The sequence below is a fragment of the Dipodomys spectabilis genome, unplaced genomic scaffold (assembly GCF_019054845.1).
Source record: "Dipodomys spectabilis isolate Male_0828 unplaced genomic scaffold, ASM1905484v1 ptg000233l, whole genome shotgun sequence".
Classification (NCBI taxonomy): Eukaryota; Metazoa; Chordata; class Mammalia; order Rodentia; family Heteromyidae; genus Dipodomys; species Dipodomys spectabilis.
Genome location: NW_024870910.1, coordinates 317,448 through 338,510, shown reverse-complemented (window position 1 = coordinate 338,510; position 21,063 = coordinate 317,448). Strand labels below are relative to the sequence as shown.

Genomic DNA, 21,063 nt, shown 5'->3' with positions numbered 1-21,063 from the left:
AGATTTTTCTCAGCTGTTGCCTGGAGAATGGTGGGGAATGCCCCTGGATGCATGTGCAATTGTTTGTTTCACCCTCCCTTAACAAAGGATAGGTTAGGGGCATTCTGTTCAAATGAACATGGCAAAGAATATCATCCTTTGTTCAGTTCCATTACTCAATAAATACCGAGTGGAGATTGTAGGGAACTGGCCATGGTGCTGAGTACAAAAGCGATTTAGACAAGAGGAGGGGTGACATTGTCCAAAAAGAAATGTACTCTTTACATGACTTGTGTAACTGTGTGAATCACCTTTAAATTAACAATTAGAATTTTTTTTTAAAAAAAGAGACCTAGAAAGCTAATTGTCAGAGCAGTCTTGAAGCCAGTGAGCATGTGCAACAGTTCAGGTGTGTGTGTCAAACGATTCCTATGTTGCTGTCCAAAAACAAGACACCACGGGACACTTTTCCAGCAGAGTGTAACTGTGCCTGGTTACCCAAACTCATGCAGACTTCAGCATGTGTCACCAGAAAATATTTTTTTATCATTGCCAATCTGACCAAAACAAAGTAGGATCTTGTGAAATTTTAATTTCTTTATTGAAAAATCAACATCTCTATACTGTTTTATATTATTTGTTTTCTGATGTGTGCCAATAGTAGGGCTTGAATTCAGGGCCTGAATGCTTAAGGCCAGTTCTCTACTACGTGAGCCACAGCTCCATCTCTGACTTTTGCTGGTTCATTGGAAATAAGAGCCTCAGGGACTTTAATTCCCCAGGCTGGCTTCAAAGCACAACTCTCAGATCTCAGCCTCCTGAATAGCTAGTAGCATGAGCCACCAGTGCCTAGCTTTGACTTGTTTTTAATGGTGTTTTGTTTTTTCTGTAGGGAAATTTTATATCATGCTCACCTTGTTTTTATTCATCTATGCATTGTCACCCCTGCAGTTTCTTTATTATATTGGCTTGCCTAGGGAAACCTTCCATACCCTTAAAATTATAAAGAATTTTTCCACTGTTTCTCTGGCATTTCAGAGTTTTATTCCTTCTTAATACCTTAAAATGCCACAGATCTGAGATTTACTTTGCTATAAATATCGTTTTAGTTTCATAATTTAAAAAAGTACACAGGTGGACGGTGCATATTTTTAAGTTTAGCACTGGGTACTTGGAATATTTTGTGGCTCTGACAGGCACATTTCGTGATAATTATTTTATTTTCTAATAAGTACAAATGGCCTGTGAGCAGACTTTGTTATTTACACTTAACTGAACTTAATGTTGAGTGCACTGTTAAGCCCTTGATCCTGTAATTTGTCAGAGTAGATCACTTAAATATTGTCTCCTGCAGCTAGAGAGATCATTAAGGTTCTGTGTGTGTGTGTGTGTGTGTGTGTGTGTGTGTGTGTGTGTGTGTGTGTGCGCATGCATGTGTGATGGTACTGGGGCTTGAACTCAGGGGGCTTGGGCATTGCTCAAAGCTAGCATTGTACTACTTGAGTCACAGCCCCACTTAGGGCTTTTTGGTGGGTAATTGGAGATCAGAGTCTCATGACTTTCCTACCCAGGCTGGCTTCAAACTACAGCCTCCCAAGTAGCCAGGATTCCAGGCATGAGCTATGGTGCCTACTTAAGATGCTTTCCCTTAGTCAGTCCAGCCATGTAGTGAGTGATACTGAACACAGGACAGGAGAAGCAGGGGTTCTCCAAACCACTGGAAGGCCCAGTGACTCTACTTACCCTGTCAATTACACTTGGTATGTGCTATCCTCACAAAGGAGATTCTTCTAGAACCCTGAGCACCAGTTGTCCAGCAGAGGTAGCCTACCTGCCCTGGGTGGTGCTTCCATGATCCAGACATGCTCCATCGGCCACTGTCACAGTCCTCTCTAATGGTCTGGACTCGAACATTCACAGAGGAAACTTTCAGGCCATTTCTGGAGCTAAGGCTGCATCTGCCCTGGAAGGATGTGCCCCTCTGCTTGTGTTGCTGATGGATGGAACAAAAAATTGACCAATAGGGCAGGCACCCATGGCTCATGTCTGTAATCCTAGCTACTGAGATCTGAGGATCAAGGTTCAAAGCCAATTTATGCAGAAAAGTCCCTGTGAGACTCTCATCTCCAATTAACCACCAGAAAACTGAAAGTGACACTGTGGTTCAAGTGATAGAGCACTTGCCTTGAGCTGAAGAGCTCAGGGACAGAGTTCAAGCCCCATGACCGACCAAAAAAAAAAAGATTGACCACTAGGGACTTTTCCTACCTATGCTTATTCCTGGCTTTCACAAGATGGCTTCCAAGTTAGCATAGGGTTTGCTGTGGATCTCTAAGTGAAGACATGTCCTTATCAGTTAACTTAAGACATTTTGTTCCATCCTGGCTTGCTAGGATTTCAAATGCATATAAATTTTATCATCTTCTGTGGAGGTGATCAGATGACCTTCCTCCTCTGGATTATTAATGTAGTTGTTTGCATACATTGATTTTCTCATATTGCATTGTAGACACAGTCCCCTACCCCCACCTTAAGGCCCACTTCCTATTCGCTCTTCACTTGGCTAATGTTTTATTGAAGAATTTGCACATCTAAATTCATCAGTGAGATGAACTTACAGGTTGCCTTTGGATGCACTCTTTGTCTAGTTTTCACATCGGAAGGATGATATTGACTTCTCGCGATGAAATTGCATGCATTTGGTTTGACCTGTGACTCAGTTCCCATGACAAGAATTGTCTGTGATTTTTGCTTTTTTTTTTTTTGGGTCCGGTCATGGGGCCTGAACTCTGGGCCTGGGCGCTGTCCCTCAGCTCTTCAGCTCAAGGCTAGCACTCTACCACTTGAGCCACAGCGCCACTTCCGGCTTTTTTCTTATGTGGTGCTAAGGAATCGAACCCAGGGCCTCGAGCATGCAAGGCAAGCGCTCTACCACTGAGCCACCTTCCCAGCCCCGCTTTTTTTTTTTTTTTTTAAAGCTGATTTGTCTGGTTTTGATATCCATTCTCTGGTTAATGTATCTGTTTTTTTTCTATTCTTTTGAGCAGTTCTGGTTAACATATGTCTTCATAACGTTGTTTTACTCTTTGCTGATTTATTGTTTCAGTTACTGGTAATACTCTCTTAGGAGGGAGTGGAATTTGAACTCAGGACCTTGGCTGGTATGATACTCCTCCGCCATGCCTCCAGCCCTGTTTTTCTCTGGTTAGATAGAAGCTCATTTCTTTCTCAGGCATGCACCTGAGCCAAGCTCTGCCTAATTTTAGATTTTCCTTCATGGCTGGAATTACAGACACTCTTGTTCTTCTCTAGGCTGATCTAGAACTGTAATCCTCCCAATTTTAGCCCCTAGAATGACAAGGCGTGGGGCACCATGGGTTGGCTGTGCGTTGGGAAGGCATTTCTTGAATTTTTCTCTCAAGCTGGCTTGAACTGGGATCTTCTCACTCTCAGCGTCTTCCCAAGTTGCAAAAGTACAGGCCTGAGCCATCAGTGCCTGGCTCAGGAATAGCCCTTAACAGATGAAAAATAAAGTTCTTAGAAGATATTTAGAAATATAAAATAGGTTAATAGTTTCCTGGAGCTGGGAGCCTCCAGAGGAAATGGGGAGTTTGGGAAGAGGATTTGAGCTTTCTTTCTGGAGAGATGAAAAATATCTCAATACTGCTTGCAGTTCTCCATCAATATATCCAACTTCAGTAACCTGTACACTTTAAAGCAGAGAATGTGACATATCATAAAGCTACTACAAGTTTTAAAAATCCTTTGTGTGTGTGTGGGGGGGGGGGGATACTAGGCCTTAAATTAAGGGACTGGGTACTGTCTTTTAGCTTTTTCACTGAGAACTGGCTCTCTACCACTTGAGCTACAGCTCCACTTCTGGCTTTTTGCTGGTTAATTGGAGATACAAATCTTAATTGGAGATACAGACTCTTTCAGACCTGCTGGAGCTGGCTTGGAACTGCAGTCTTCAGATCTCAGCCTCCTGAGTAGCTGGGATTACAGGCATGAGGCAGTGGTGCCTGGCAGGTTTGAAGATCTTTTGATTATTTATCCTGTTAATTTTTTCTCTCTATTGATTTTCAATCTATGCTTTCTTTTTTCTTGCTGTCTCTTTATTTCCTTCTTTCCCTTCCCTCCATTACCCCCCCCCCCCCAAATCCATCTCTTTCTTTTGTAGCAGTAGGGGGCTTGAACTCAGGGCTGTGCTGTCCCTTAACTTACTCACTCAAGGCTGGCCCTCTACTATTTGAGCCACAGCTCCACTTCTACCTTTTTGCTGGTTAATTGGAGATAAGAATCCTACAGACTTTTTTTTTTGTGATCCTCAGATCTCACATTGGCTACAGGTGCCTGGCAGGGTTTTTCTTTTTAAGGAATATAGTATTTTAAGCTTTTATTTCACTGGTTATGCTTTTACTTTTCCCCATCCTTTCTATTTTCTGAAGGCCTATTTTGCTCACTTTACACCTTCCCAGGGGCAGCGTTCTGGCTGACTTAGCTCCAACTAGCAGATACATTTTATTTTTGTTTTCCTCCAACCTAAGTCCTGGGCATGAGTGCACGTCCTGCTCCTCAGACCTAAGACCAGACTCCACCTGCAAAACTGTCCTCCACCTGGTCTCAGACACATTGTTTTTCTTTTTTCTTTTTAGATCTGAGACTGGAATTTGAACTCAGCACCTACTGCTTTCACTCACTGGAGCCCTGCCTCCAACCGCTTACAGTCACATTTCTGACTTCTAAAGTGGCCTGAAGGGCGCTGGACCTCTCCCAATGGCCCCAGGCTGGATTGTGACCTTCGCTCCTGATTCTTCTTCCTGCTGGTTTAATGCATCTCTCTCTCTCTCTCTCTCTCTCTCTCTCTCTCTCTCTCTCTCTCTCTCTCTCTCTCTCTCGCTTCGTTTTCCTTCAAAAATCTGTTGTGGGGCAACCTCCATGCTGCCAGTGCCCAGCTCAGAGTTGTGACCGGGACTCAGGCAACATCTGAGGTTGGGGGGGTGGGGGTGCTGTCCTGGAGGACTATGTGCGATCTGTGTAGCAAACTCTGCATTCAGAGTTGTTCAGGTAGTTGGGATGATCAAATTCGACTCCGGATTCAATTTGTCATTACTTTTGAAAGCCCTTATTATTTTCCTGGACTACTTACTTTTTCTATTATCACCTAGTCTGTCAGAATTACGGTATTTTGGCTTGGGGTTTGGGTTTATTGTTGTTTTTGAGATACTTACTGGCTTATCATCTCGTGGCCCATGTTAATTTTGTGACCGTTCATGGCCCATGTTAATTTTGTGACTGTCTCATTTTCTCCAATGCTTGTCAGGATTTCTTCTCCTGAGGCTTGTAGCCGCATTTATCACCCACAATCTCATCTCAGAATTGAAAGCTTCCAGTAACCAAGCCAACACCAATTATGTAGCCCCAGCCCATCGGCCCCCCACCCCCAGACAAGCCCCACCGTAACCAGGGCAACCCTGATTCACTTGTGTGATCATGAATAATGAATGACCAGAGGACACAGCCCCAGGCTGGGCCACTGGGACACATCTGGCTGGGAAGATGAAACAAAAATGATTTGTTTGTCAGTTCACAGACACCCCCCCTCCCCACCTCCTCCAGCTTCTGTCCATCATCCTTCGTGATTTCCATTGTTGCAAATAGGTATAGTTTTATGATACTAATCAGAAGTCAAGCCTAGCCTTGGACTGTCTTGCCTTCGGGGAGAAATTCAGCATTTGTTTTCTATTTGTGCTCTGTCATAATGATTCACAATTTCTTCCTTTGAGGAATACCACTGAGCTTTTAATCCATCTTTGTCTATCTTTGCCTTGCCATGGGGGAGATAAGATTTCAGGGCAAAAGCAACAACTTAAAAGTTGATTTCAAAGCCAGAAAAGTTGCCTTGTTGAGAAAAATGGCGAGTTAAACCACCAGTGTGTTTAAAGGAAATCAACAGTGGCTCTATGTAAATATTTTTCTGTGGATTTGTTTGTTGTCTCATTCATTGGCACAGCATAATCCCCAAGAGAGACAGGCCTGTGTGTGACACAGGCTTGGACACTATCAGGGGCAGAGCTGTCGAGACTCAGCTCCTTCCACGCATAGCTGGAGCCCTGCAGGTGGGGTGTAGGGGCTGAGGTGCCTACTCCTGCTCATCTGGGCCTCCCTCTTTCCTGACCAGCCCTGGTACCACCTGCGTGGGAACAAGATCAACGCTGCCTGCTGTGGGCTTTCTTTCCTGTGATTTCATGGCTGGGCACCTGGCCTTTTCCTGTCTCAGCCTGTCAGAGGTTGTTACAACATGAAAGTATCTGATGTCTGTCTCCCATGATCATTCACAGTATAGCAAGAGTACAAAGATATGCCTGTAATCCTAACTACTCAGGAGGCTGAGAGCTGAGGATCATGGTTCAAAACCAGCCTGGGTAGGAAAGTTCGTGAGGTTCTTATCTCCACTGAACCATCAGAAAACCAGAAGTAGTGGTGTGGCTCAAAGTGGTAGATGCTATCCTTGAGCAAAAGAGCTCAGGGGACAGTGCCCAGGCTGGGTTCAAGCCCCATGACTGATCAAAAATAAAAAATAAAAAAATGTATTCTTTGCTAATTTCTGTCTGTGTTCCAGCAAGGGATAGACATGGGTCTGGCAGGCTCAGTGATGAAGTGGGACTGAGCATGTGGGGGTCCCGCTCTGCAGGACTGTCCTCCCCACCCAAGGAAGTGGAGCGACAGGAGGGAGGAGGAGCCCCTCCCGTCTGTCCCATCGGTCCCGAGCTCGCTCTGCACTCTACCCTCCCCGTAACTCTCCAGACCATTCGTTGTAGAAAATTTGAGTTGATGCTAGGTTTAGGTTTCTGTTTCCAGAGGTGGGGAGACTCAGGGGGGTGGAATAACATCCTGTTCTAGAATATTGCCAATGGGAGGAGCTGTGCAGGAGAGTGCCATGTCTGGTCTTTAAATACTGCTTTCCAGGTTCATTGGATCACAGAACCTTATCAAGCGCTTTCCCGGTGTGGTGTTGTTTGTTGTTGTTGTTACAGACTTCACTACTGCAAACATTCTTGCTTGAGTCTCAGGCAAGACAAACAAAACACCCAAATGCTCCTTATTTTCGTGCTAGTCAACACCACCCTTCGTCAGAGCTCATGGATGCCATTGCTGAACCCGGCCTCCAGGTGCATTCACATAATTGCCACCAGCCGTGTCCCCGGTGGACATGGAAACCACAGCCTCTTCCTCCTCCTCTTGAGTTCCCAGTCAGACTCGCCCCGGGCCACTCTGTGCTGCCCGTGTGCCAAGGACAGCTGCCTGGTTTTCCTGTCCAATCCTGATACTGTGGGAACTTTCCCCATGCAGAGGGATACTGTCCTCCATTGTGCAGAAGGCGGAAAGTTCTGGAGAAAATTCTCAGCTCTGGAACTGTTGCTGCAGCCTGTGAAGATCAGCCAGGGAGATCTTGTGTCAGGCTTTCTTGTCAGCTGCCCTCCTTAGCACCCCACAACCCCACCCCGCCCCCCTCAAACTCTTCTCCCCCTCCCTCTCTCTCTGATTCCTCAAGCTCTTCTCTCTTCCTCTCTCCCTCTCCCTCTGTCTGTCCTCTCTCTCTCTCTCTTTTCTCTCTCTCTCTCTCTTTCTCATATGACATGACAAAATCATCTGTGGCTTAACTATACCTACAAGGTTTCTCTCTCTCTCTCATGGCTTAAACTCAATCTACGGTTGCTCACACAATCTTGTGAGTGCTGGAGGAAGACTGGCAGGTGACACAGTTTCGTTCCATGAGACCATGAGACCCCCGTGCAGGAGGAGCTGGAGACCCCTGTGCAGGAGGAGCTGGGGGCGGATGGACGCGAATGAAGCACGGGGAGGTCACACAGGCCCTAAGTTGTGACATTTGTGGCTTGAAAATTTTGTCTTCTGGACTATTTGCCTAAATGTTTTACACACACACACACACACACACAGAGTTACTCTGTGTTCTTGAAAAAATATCAAAAGAGCGATGAAAAATGCTCTTACCAGCAAAACAAGTGGCAAGGTGATGCGTTTGCGGATTCCCTGCCTCTATCCATCCGAAGGTGCCGTGTGCCCCAGCAGATGTCTGTTGGGGAGGGAGGGTCAGGGCAGTGGGTGGGTTCCTTCTCTAGGCACTGCACTCAGGTGCTTTTCTGCTTCCTGGGAACAGATGTGCACTGAGGAATTCTGGGTAAAGAGAGACCCTGAGGTCCCAGGAGCAAAGGCCGGGCCGTGTGCAAGGGTGGGGAGAGAAGCAGCAGGGCTCAGGCCCCAGGCCTCAGGTTGGCACTAAGAATGACATATAATGTACCTCAATCAGATTCACCCCTCCGTTACTCTTTACTTTTGTCTTTACTTAAATGTCTTAAATCAGCTGGGCGCCGACAGCTCACACCTGTAATCCTAGCTACTCAGGTGGCTGAGATCCGAGGATTGTGATTCAAAGCCAGCCTGGGCAGAAAGTCTGTGAGACTCTTATCTCCAACGAACCACCAGAAAACTGGAAGTGGTACTATGGCTCAAAGTGGTAGAGCGCTAGCCTTGGCTGAGGAGCTCAGGGACAGTGCCCAGGCCCAGAGTTCAATCCCCACAACTGACAAAAACAAACAGAAAACCCCTAAACAAACAAATGAAAAAAACATGCCTATTGTACTTACCAAAATGTGCCTAAAACAAACTCCATCTGGAAAATTATATATTCAAGCCAGGGTCATTTGTCTTGATCAAAAAAATTAACTTTAAGCCGGCTCTGGTGACGCAGGCCTGGAATCCTAGGTATTCAACAGGCTGAGATCTGGAGGATCTCAGTTCCAAGCCAGCCCAGGCAGACCTTCACCTACCTGTTGGGTAAAATCCTCTAACACAAAGCTTGTCTGTCTGTGTCTGTCTGAGTCTGTTTGTTTGCCTGTCTGTCTGTGGTGGCACTGCAGCTTGAACTCAGAGCCTTGTACTTTCTAGGCAAATGCTCTACCACTTGAGTCCTACCCTGGGCTCTTTGTGCTTTTAGTTACTTTTCAGATAAGATCTGAGTTTGCTTTGGACCACGATCCTCCTACCTCTGCTTCCTAAGTAGCTGAGATTACAGATGTGAGCCATCATGCCTGGCAAACAAACATTGTTTTATACTGAAGTATTGCATGCCCTGGGTTATTCACTGAATGCTATTCTGAAAGTGAAAAATATCATTATAAGTCAAACTATCATAAGTCAAACCCCCTTTACCTGGGGATCCAAGTACGCTCATTGTGAAGCCTTTAGCCCAATCTCTCTCCCCATTCCTTGGGCTCTAGGCCCAGCCCCAGCCTCTCCTGTCCTCTGTCCTTCAAATATAGAAGGTCACATACCTACCCAATGTTGGCCTCTGTGACAGGATGGAAGGGCATCCCTCCCTCCCAACCTCCCTCCCTCCTAACCCCCCCTCCCTCCCTCCCTCTCTTCTCATAGAGTCAGCCCTTTTTCTTCCCCTTAGGCTTGTGGGCCATAAATAAGAAGGCAGGCCAGCTCTTAAAAAAAAAAAAAAAAAAAAAAAAGCTCTAAACACATTCATGAAAAATGGCTGTGGCTTCATTTGCCAAGCTCCACTGTCTTTTTCCAAGGACCTGGATGTCCAGGAGGCACTCAGGGAGTAAATCTGTCAGCAGCCTAGGCACCCCGGATGTCCGGGTCAGTCAGGGAGCTCATCAGGAAGGCTCCAGAAGTTTTCTTGAGCTGAATCACAAACTTCAGCAAAATGAGTGCTAGAAGAGACTTGTTTGGATGTCAGTCCCCTGGGAACCACTGAGAATAACTGAATGTCATCAGCCAGACTTCTGAGACAAGCCTGGCTCTAGTCCTCTTCTCTGGATGAAAAGGGAAACTGAGCTGTGGTTTATGATCTCTGCTTCAATCTCAATGCCAAACCGCTACAGATGAGACTCTGGGATGCTGCCTCAGACAAGTATAGGTGCACACACCTGTAATCCCAGCATCCAGGCTTAGGGGTTGGAGTAGTCACCCTTTATTCGCTGGGAAATGGTATTCCCCCTGACACACACCCTGAAGGTACAAATCTGAGGCCACTTGATCCCTTTATGTAAAATGGCAATGTTTGCACAGAACCCACCTATACACCCCCTCTTGGGGACATGCGCCATCTCTCCTTGCTCTGTGAATCCCAGAAATGCTGTGGCAATAGCTTGCCTGCATGGTGTAGGAAAGCCTGAAAGAATAAAAAAGTACCTATTCAGTGTTCATTCAGTTGGAAACATCTGAGGGGAGCTGGGCCTGGGAGTTCATACCTGTCATCTCAGCTCTCGGGAGGTAGAGGTAGAGATATGTATGGTGAGCTGGAAAAGAGCCTGGTGTGCAAGAAAATGGTACAGCTCCTGCCTATCAAGTGTGAGGCCTGAGTTCAAATCCCAGTATATGCCTTAAAGTGAAAAAGAAAGAAAAAGGTCGGGAGTGTTTAGAGTGTGTGTAGTAGGTGATTATAGTTGTTTATTGTGTTGTCCAGCTAACACAGTAAAGGCATAAGGCTAAGGGCAAAACGTCATCTCAAATACAATGTGTGAGCTCCACACCAACCTGGTGTCTCTGGAATCCATGCTGGTGGGGAGCACCCTTTGTAAGAGGGGGACGGAGTCTCAAATGAAAGCCCCACCTCTCAGCAACATCACCCCACATCTAGTGATTTCCACACACACAAAGGCTCGGAAGTTATGTAACATCACCCTTCATAATGCATGCAAGGGAAAGTCATTGCTCACACCTAACACTTGGCTCTTATCTGTCCAGAGCAATATTGGTGCTTTAGCCGGGCATGGTGATGCAGGTGTCTGTAATTCCAGCACCCAGAAAGATGAGGTAGGAAGGCCAGCCTTCACTAGACACAAAAACAAAAAACCAAAACCACTCATACATACACTTACATATGTATATATATATACATGTATGTATGAGCTTGAGCATGCTCTGGTCTGAGTTCTCTAGTGTAAGGAATTTATTATTTGCTGCAAAGAAGGCTAATTTGTAACCTAAAGAAAATGAGTTGTTTTGTGTTATGTGCTGTTTTGAGTAAAAAAAAAATTATAAGTTTAATATATAGGTTTAATTTTTATTTTAGTCATTTTACATTTATTATTTATTGATATATATATATATATATATATATATAATCCCTTTTCCTCTCAATCCTTACAACTCTCTTCCCTATCACTGAATCTTACTCTTTTTATCTAGCTCATTTTTAAAATTCTTGTATTTATTGCCTCTGTCGTGTTTTTGGTTTTGTGCCTGTCTTGGGGCTTGAACTCTAGGCCTGGGCACTGTCCCTGAGCTTCTTTGGCTCAAGGCTAGCACCCACCACTTTGAGCCACAGCACCACTTCCGGTTTTCTAGGGGTTAATTGAAAATAAAAGTCTCACAGACTTTCCTGCCCAGGCTGGTTTTGAACCCCAAACCTCGATTCTCAGATCTCAGCCTCCTGAGTAGCTAGGATTACAGGCTTGAGCCACCAGCGCCCAGCACCTCTATGGTTTTTGATTTTCAAAATCCAATGTTTTTTACTCAGCGTTTACTGAACACCTACAGACCCTCAGCATTGTAAATAGTCTGATGATAAGACGCAGCAGCTGCTGGATAAAGTGCAAGGTAGAAGTTGGAAAACCAGCCTAAGCTTCCAAGCAGGAGCTAGTCTGGGCATTGATGGGTGAGTAGGAGTTCGGTAGCTCATGAGGTAAGACAAAGTTTCTGATCATGAGAGGAGAATGACATACAGCTTACGTGATTGCCATCGTAAGTACGTTGGCGATCCCCACCCACTGAGCCTGCGAGTGCTTTTCCTTTCTGTAATTCACCTGCGCTTTTCTGGCACTCACAAGCTTAGATTTTCTCCCAGGGTATTTTTTACTCTATCACTGAAATAGGGATTTGCAGAACCCCCCTCTCCCCCCCCCCCCCCCGCTGTGTGTTCTTCGTGGCCTGGGTCCCTGGAAACCATTCTTGCTTTCCTGGGGTGCTCTGAGCTGAGTCATTTTTTTCTGTTCTTCACCAAGGGCCGAACGCCAGGTTAACGGTGAGGTCTGTCTGTCTCCTCGTCTAGATCAAGTTTGACAGTGTGGAGGTGTGCGTCTGCTGTGAGCTGCAGCATCAGTCTTCGGGATGCAGCAACCTCGGGGAGACACTGAAGCTGAACCCCCTGCAGGAGAACTGCAATGCCGTCAGGCTGACCTTGAAGGTGACCGAGCTAGCGGCAGGACGTTTCTGCGCATGCGTGTCCTTCCCCGCCAGCTGGAGGCAGGCTCTTTTGCGCATGCGTTCTCCCCTGCGCTCGCTGCAGGCTCCTGGTCCGCGCACGCACCCCAGACACCGAGCTAGAGACATTTTCTTCTGCGCCTGCGTCCGGCCGTCCTGTCTCCCGCGCGACCTCACAGACACTTAGGGAGATTTATTAACAAACAGATCCTTTAGCTCAGGATTCACACAGCTGGGTTCAGTGCCTGAGGGAACCTTTTTTCCCAGAGAGTATCTTATAGGATAAGAGGTGTTCATTTAGAAGCTGTTGCTTTCTATATGTTCTTTTCCATTATTTTTCTACCTGTGCAATCTGCACCTGAGTCGTTGGAAGAATTCTTTTCCACTGATGATGTAATCTAGTTGCATTCCAGCACTTTCTATTTGTTTGTTTTCTTTTGTCACACCATCAGGAAACAGATGGGTGCACATATACATATATATGTGTGTGTATATATATGTATATATGTATGTATATATATATATATATATATATATGAATGAGAGAATTCTGCCAATCTCCTATGGTATTCTATTCTCATGGAAAGCATATGATGCCAAGAATATCATTTCTATTATTCCCCCTTTCTTTTTCGTTGTCTTCTTAGAAATGATATTTGACTTCTGAACATCCAAACTGACTGTTCATAAATGCATATGAACAATGACCCCGGTTCTTTTCTTTCCCCTGAATGAAATGGTGCTGAAACTCTGTGAACCACTGTGACAGGATCAAAGGAGCCCAGGGCTGGTGGCGAGATTGTATTTACAGTAGGGAGGGGTGACACAATATGCAGAGATCTGGGGACGCCAAAGGTGACCACGGGAGCCAAGAAGAGAGGCCCTGCCGCCTGCAGATGTGAGCCAGCGGTGAGCCTTCTGTGGGTGGACAGCAGCTGGCAGACAGGCAGAGAGGTTTATGTAGACAGAAGATTCCTCACTGAGGAGGCAGGAACATGGCCCCGGCTCCCCAGCACCTGCTTTCTTTCAGAGAGAAGACCGGTCCAAGTTCAGAGCCCAGCAGGGTTGGAGGAGGCCAGGAATTCAGCACTCCAGGCCCACTCATTATGGTTGTAGACATTTCCTGCTGCCCCCACTGCATTGTGGGTCTTCCTCGGGCCCCTGTCTAAGGCCTGTCATGGCATTTCAAGCCCTCCTAAGAGGGACAGGAACAGCCATTTCTTTCTCATTCTGACTACTCCTAAAGTGCCTCTTCCACCTGGATGCATTTTCTTTCTACCGTTGTTAAGACCAAAATAAAACCAGATTGTAATCATAACCACCCACTTCCAGGGAAAGCTGACAGATTCCCCAGGGGAATGTTACGGCCCCTGGAGGCCATTTTGTGTGTATTAAAATCAACTTTCCTTGCTATAAAAATATAAAGCATCGAGGTGCCAGTGGTTCGGGCCTATAATCCTAGCTACTTGGGAGGTTGAGAAAAGGAAGGATCACAGTTTGAGGCTGGCCCCAGAAAAGAGAAGTTCACCAGACCTCCTTGTCATCCCAAGCTACAGGGGAGGTTGAGATTGGGAAGACTGAAGTTCTAAGCCAGTTCAACCAGAAAAGTCTTCATGACTCCATCTCCACTGAAAGCAAACTTGACACAGTGGGTCGGTCTCTCTTCCCCTTCCCCTCTCTAACTCAAGAGTCTCCTGCTCTAACTTGGCTCTTTTCACTCCAGGCTAGGGCTCCACCCTTTGAGCCACACCTCCACTTATAGCTTTAGGGTAGTGAATTGGAGATAAAAATCTCTTGGATTTGTCTATACTCCCCTGGCTTTGAATTTTAACCTTCTATCTTAGGCTCCTGTGTAGCTAGGATTACAGACGTGAGCCACTGGTGCCCAATGGGTTTAGAGTTAAAGTTTTTTGTTGTTGTGGGTCATGGGGCTTGAACTCTGGACCTGGGCACTGTCCCTCAGCTCTTCAGCTCAACACTAGTGCTTTACCACTTGAGCCACAGTGCCACTTCCAGTTTCCTGGTGGTTTATTGGTGATAAGAGTGTCATGGACTTTCCTGCCTGGCTTGTTTAAGTTTTTGAAAGTTGAAAAGCCATAAATTATGTATTTCCTCTGTGACAACACCCTGTGAACAGAATATTGTGTGATGCCTACCTTTCCTTCACTAAGCAGACAAAGTGTATTCCAGATTCTGGGTGATGAAGAGAAGTGGTTTCTTTATAAAACTAACAATATTGCTGGGTGCCTGTGGCTCACACATGTAATACCAGCTACTCAGGAAGCTGAGACCTGAATATTGCAGTTCGAAGCCAGCCCAGGCAGGAAAGTCCATGAGACTTTTATCTCCAGTTAACCAGAGAAAAAAGCTATAAATAGAGCTATTGCTCAAGTGGTAGAGCACCATCCTTAAGTAGAAAAGCTAAATGACAGTACCCAGGCCCTGGGTTCAAGCCCCAGTACCAGCAAACACACAGAACAATCACCAAGACTATCTGGCCAACAGGAAACAATAACAGATGAGATTTAATCCTGTCAGATGCTCCCAAATCAATATAACATATACAGACAGTGAATATCAGAAATAAAGCACTGCGATCTCCCTGAGAGGTGAAGGGCAAATCACAGGAGCCCTGCCACAGCCCCTGCTGACTGCCCTGAGTTTCCAGGTTTCTGCTGGGCATGGGAGCCCAGGGGACTCCCTAAATTGGAGAGACAGACTTGAGAGCCAAAGAGAGTCGAGAGATAAGAAGCTTGAGTTCTCAGGATGGGATGCTGGAAAAGAGAGGTGCCCTGAGATTCCTGGAGGGTTCATCAAGTATTCTGTTGAATACTGTTAGCACATGTTTGGGAAGAAATTCTTTGAGTCTAGGAAAAGGAGTAGCCAAGAGAATTAGAGATACAGAGCCAAGAATCCTACCAGAAATCTCAAAATACTCTTATCTCAGAGTGGGAGATAATTCACCCTAGAGGGAGCTCCATTTCTCTTCTGCGGAAAAATCAAGACTCATTTCTCCATCTTGACATTCCCCCGCCTTGGACTGTATCTCTAGGAATGTGTTGCAACACCACATGCTCACTTTTTTCCTTGATATTCTCATAATTGTACCCCTTATCTGTCTCCTAGGGCAGTCTGGAGAAGCCTTTAAGGATCAGGTTCTGAGGAAAGGGGTTCCACTGTGACTTCTGTAATCACGGAAATTTCCTAGAGGATGGGCTGCATTAGAAGGCTTGGGTTCCTATGTGTGCAGGAACAAGGCCTAGGAGGTTCTTCCATCAGACAGTCTGGTAGACACACCACAGGGTGGGGACCGTGCAGAACAAGCTCCTCTTAATACCTCCCACCTTGCTAATGCCACAGTTCTGTGAAAAGGCAATCTCTCTCCTGGTAGCTGAATTCTGTCTATTAAAAAAAATGGGGCTGGGAAGGTAGCTCAGTGGTAGAGCGTTTGCCTTGCATGTCTGAGGCTCTGGGTTCGATTCCTCAGCACCACATAAGCAAAAAGAAAACTGGAAGTGGCGCTGTGGCTCAAGTGGTAGAGCACTAGCCTTGAACTGAAGAGCTGAGGGACAGTGCCAAGGCCCAGAGTTCAGGCCCCACGACCGGACCCAAAAATAAATAAATAAATGGATGAATGAATAAATAAAAAGTTGAATCATTCTAAATCTTTCAGGTAGACCATAGATATCCAAATCCATGGTGTATGTTCTGAATTGTTGATTCTTTTTGTACATCCTGGTTATTTTATTTTCCTCTTTCTGGCATGGGTTGAGAATTCATTTCCTCAAGAAGCATGTGGACACAAAACTCCCTCCAAAAAAGCCCACTCTGGAAATAATAATAAACCACGAGAACAGCCAGATACTGGTGATTCTGTAATACTTAAGCTACTCAGAGTTCTGAGGACTGTGGTTCAAAGCCAGCTCGGGCAAGAAAGTCCCTGAGACTCTTTATCTCCATTTAACCACCAAAAACAAAAACAAAACAAAAAAGCCAGAAGTGGAGCTGTGGCTCAAAGTAGCAGAGCACTAGCCTTGAGTACAAAAGCTCAGGGACTGTGCCCAGACCCTGAGTTCAAGCCCTAGGACTGACACACAAAAAAAGAAAAAACAAACGAACAGGAGAACAGAGCCAAGGGATCTGGGTGAAAACCAAACCTTATTTAAGAATAACAATTAATAAAAATAATGCAAAAAGGGTTGGGAGTGTGGCTAACGTAGTCCAGTACCTGCCTGGCAAGTCAAGGCCCTGAGTTCAAACTAACTTACTGCTAATACTACTACTAGTAATTATTATTATGAGCTGATCAGCATTGTGAAAGAAGAAACATGTTTTAAAAAAGAACCACAGACAGACAGAACACACACACACACACACACACACACACACACACACACACACACACACACACACACACACACACACACACACACACACACACACACACACACACACACACACCATGAAGCAGATGGCAGTCGCCAGCTCATGCTGGGCCCTGGCAAAGCGTGTAAGGCCCCCTGCATGTGGTTGTTCAAGCTGAGCTGACCTTCTCCCACGTCCTGTCTTCTCCCAGGACCTCCTCTTCAGTGTGTGCGCCCTCAACGTCCTCTCCACCATCGTGTGTGCGCTGGCCACCGCCATGTGCTGCATGCAAATGGTGTCCTCCGATGTCCTTCACATGGTGAGTGACCGAAGCAGAAGCAGACGCTTCTGATTGGGTGCCAGAAGTGGGGCGGGGACTAACGCAGAAGTAGACGCTCCTGATTGGGCACCAGAAGTGGATAGGAAACCAACGCGGAAGCAGACGCTTCTGATTGGACCCCAGAGGTAGGGCGGGGATGCTGGGCTGGTTCTGCCTGAGGTACCTGGTTGGAGGCCATCCCGTGCCTCTCTGCTCTCTGTAAGATGGCGCAGTGCACTTTGGGAGCTGTTGATTATTTATGGTAGATGCTGTTGGAACTGTACGGACAGTCCTGCCACTGGCCCATCCTCCTAGACGGCCCCTGAGCAATTTTAGTAGAAATCTCATGGCCCTGGACTTTATTGTGCCCCAGGCACCTCCAGGGCAGGGGCCAACCTCATGCTATTGAGGATGTTTAGGGTTGTCAAAAGATGGGTTCTTCTCAAATTTCAAAGTGCTATGCCTTGCTTTTACAATTTGCTAATTAATTCTGACTTCGTAATGAACCTGGCCACTGGCTTTCCCCTGGCACCCCAGCCAGCCAGGATCTCAGAGAGACAGTTCTGCTGTCCCTGGAGGAGCTATATGCTTGTTTATACACGTTTATAAATATGCACATCCTAAACCATGATAGGTCCGCGTTGTTTCCCTGTCAGTGGAACACAGGCCAATTCTCAGGACACAAGAGAGGTTCTAGATGATACTGTTTCACAGTAGGGGAGGGACTTTTCCTCCTGTTCTTGCTTTCTCTCTCTCTCTCTCTCTCTCTCTCTCTCTCTCTCTCTCTCTCTCTCTGCCCCCTATCTCCCAGCATCTCTTTTCCCATCTCCATCTGTCTTCAGTTAGGATAATGAAATACCGGAGGCAGATCGATTTATAAAGAAAAGAGATTTCTGCTGCCTTGTTGGTAGGAATGTAAACTAGTTTTAAAGTCTGAATTACATTTTATTTTGAAGTGCATAAGTTCGTATGGCCAGTTTACACTTCCCATTCAAAAGTTATAGTACTAGCAAATTATAATTGTCTAGCCCCCACTATAGTGGCCTTCTGCTTATCATTTCATTATTTTAATTATCTTTCCACAGAAATACTAGTCTGCTATTTCTTTTTATCATTTTATTTTTTTCAGACTGCTTCAACTAGGCTACACCTAAAAGAACCTGTTCATAAAGAGATTAATAAAAATATTAGCAAATAAAACTGAAAATAGACAACACCTCATCTCAATTAGGATGGCTCTAATTAGAAACAAAAAAAAAACATTTATCAATGTTTTAGAAAGTTTGGAGAGGAATTTGAAACCTTGAGCAGCATTAATTGGTGATTAAATAAAGAAACGATCAAAGAGAAAAAAAAGAGGTTTCTTCACCTTATTGCTCTGGAGGCTGGAGAAGCTCAGAACCAGCAGCTGTCTCTGGTTGGCTTTAGGTAAAGCCCTTGTGGAAAAAGGAGGAAAGGAAGTAGATAATGCAGGAGAGACAAAACAGAAAGGTGACCTTCCTTAACACTTACAGCTTTTTCTATCGTTAATTGGAGGTAAGTCTCTCCTGCCTGAGCTGGCTTTGAACCATGATCCCCAGAGCTCAGCCTCCTGAGTAGTTAGGATTACAGTCTTGAGCCACAAGTGCCTGGCTCCCTTGAGTTTTGGTGTGTCCTACCCGAGCACCATCTGTATCTGCCGCACTCCCGTTCTGTTCCCTGGCCCACCCCATCTTGTATGCATGCTTTATGCTTTTCCTTGGCCGCTGCTGCCTCCTCCTCCTCCTCCTCCTCTTCCTCCTCCTCCTCCTCCTCCTCCTCCTCTTCCTCCTCCTCTTCCTCCTTCTCCCTCCCCCTCCCTGTTCTGGTGCAATACCCCAGTTAATCAAGATACAGGGCCTGGGAACATCGTTACCCAGACGTTAAAAATGTGCCTGTCATTCCCTAATTGTCTACCACATATAGCTTCCCTTGCCCAGTATGGACCCACACAGCTGTCACGGCCAGCCAGCCTTTCCAGAGGGTTGCAGAGTTTTGAAAGGTGTCTAATTAAACTCTTATTCAGCAGGGTGAACTTTCAATCTGGTTCATGGAGACTTGGGGTTGGCAATTTTCTTCAGTGTGTTGTGGGAAGGAAAGGTTAAATACCAGGGAATTCTCCTCACCTCAGCAGATTTTGTTTCTTTTTTTTTTTTCTTTTACTGTTGATCTGTAAATATCACACCAATTTGGCCCAACTGACAGAACAAAAGGGCGGCTAAAATGCTAAAAAGTGTGCATTATTCTAGTTGTTCAGTATCACACTGAACACAGGCAACAAAAGATGAAGTGAGCATGCTGTAGCTCTGAAGCAGCTGCAGTGGTAACTGCTCTGCACAGAGCTGTTGTCTGGTGACCTGCAGGGGGCAGCAGTGAGCTTGGGGGAGGTCATAGGTCTGAGGTCAAGGCCTGTCTGTATCTGAGACCCACTTCCTTCATGTGAGATGTGAGCTTGGGGCTGTGTCACCTCAGTTTTCACTGATCTAAAGATGACTTACTGCTCATTCAGTAAGCATGGTCTATATGGATTTTATTGTTTAGGTCCGAGACCAGAACTCAGTACCTGGCATTTACTTCATTGGCTACCAACTGAGCCATGCCTCCAACCCTCATAAGTAATTTGTAATGTATATTTTGCCCAGGTTGGCTTTGAACCGTGATCCTCAGATCTCAGCCTCCTGAGTAGCTAGGATTATAGGCATGAGCCACAGGTGCCTCATTGTTTTTTAATGGTGCTGTTATATGTGCAGGGGATGCGGGTCCCCTTGTTGTCCCTTCACCCTCTCTCTCCTATGCCCTCGCCGTGCAAGAGCACAGAGCCCATCCCCCACAGAGCCATTTCATAGCCACAGTCTCTGCACTGAGAGCAGCGGACAATTCCCAAGCTTATTCCACAAATGGACATAGCAAGGCTCCATCCATGGATGGCCATGGTTGATTTAAAAAAAAAAACCCAGGAGCCAGCATAATGGGAAGGGTAATAACCAATACCTCCCAGACGCTACTTTTTCTCAAAAGCAAAACAAAAATCCCTAAAAGGCACTTTGCCTAACAGTGTGGAAAATGGAGTGAAGACAGTGCACGCTAATGGTGAAAACGCGGGTGCAATGAGCTTGACGAGACACAAGCCACACCAGGCTTCCTAACTAACTGCCATGCGCTCTGTCTTCTAGTTCTTTCCCCAGAGGTCACACTCGGCCAACCCTGCCTGCGTGACCCCCCATGGCACCGTGATCCACCAGATCCTGGACTTCGACGAGTTCATCGCACCCCTCCCGCCCCCACCCTACTACCCTCCCGAGTACTCCTGCACGCCCTCCTCTGACACCCACCGGTGAGCCTTCCTCTCCACGCCTCACTCCCGGGCTCAGGCCACCAGCATCACAAGCAGCTTTGGTTGGGACAAGGTGGAAATAGCCAGCTGTTCTTCCAGGAATGGGGTGGGGGAGGGGGAAACGAGGGCTGAGCAGACCTAAGACCAGGCATAGAAAAGCAAGCTTGAGCTGGGCGCTAGTGGCTCATCTTGTAATCCTAGCTACTCAGGAGGCTAAGATTGGATCATGGTTCAAAGCCAGCCAGGGCAGGAAAGTCTATAAGACTCTTATCTCTAAGGAACCGCCAGAAAACCACAAGCTGTGGCTCAAAGTGGTAGAGCTTTAAACCTTGGGCAAAAAGAGCTCAGGGATAGTGCCCCGGCCTCAAGTTCAAGCCCCACGACCGATGGAATGAATGATAATTATTTGTGGAAAATGTCACTCAAGGTCCCACCAGCTGCGTGAGCACTGGAGTTACATGACTATGAGTTGACTAGAAATGTGGATATCTTTCCAGAAGGAAGACCAAAGTTACAATTGCCCAGTGACTCACACCTTTCTCCCTCAGACAAATCAGGTATTGGATGGAGGATGCCCCCGGCCAACAGTTCACACTCTGTGGGAGTCAGCCAGCAGTCAGGGCCCACTCCTCGGGAGCGGCCCTGTGACGACCACTTTTCCTTTTCAGGGGCCTCCACCTGGACTTTGCCTCCTCTCCGCTCAGCACTCTGTACGACGTAGCCATCAACAGCCCCAGCATGCTGTACCCCGCCGAGCTGCCCCCGCCCTACGAGGCCGTGGTGGGCCAGACGCCGGCCAGCCAGG

At 46.4% G+C, this 21,063-nt stretch overlaps 1 protein-coding gene across 3 annotated transcripts in view; it reads left to right on the top strand.

Annotated features, from left to right (window-relative positions):
* Fam189a1 (family with sequence similarity 189 member A1) overlaps positions 1 to 21,063 on the top strand; it is a 151,483-nt gene that overhangs the window by 119,786 nt on the left and 10,634 nt on the right. For 2 of the 3 annotated variants that reach the window (XM_042698554.1, XM_042698553.1), the window contains exons 4-7: positions 12,071 to 12,205; positions 16,799 to 16,906; positions 20,098 to 20,258; positions 20,927 to 21,062. In XM_042698554.1, the coding sequence (XP_042554488.1) occupies positions 12,071 to 12,205; positions 16,799 to 16,906; positions 20,098 to 20,258; positions 20,927 to 21,062 (540 nt within the window). The remainder of the gene's footprint in view (positions 1 to 12,070; positions 12,206 to 16,798; positions 16,907 to 20,097; positions 20,259 to 20,926; position 21,063) is intronic. The other variant, XM_042698555.1, reaches the window with a different exon arrangement.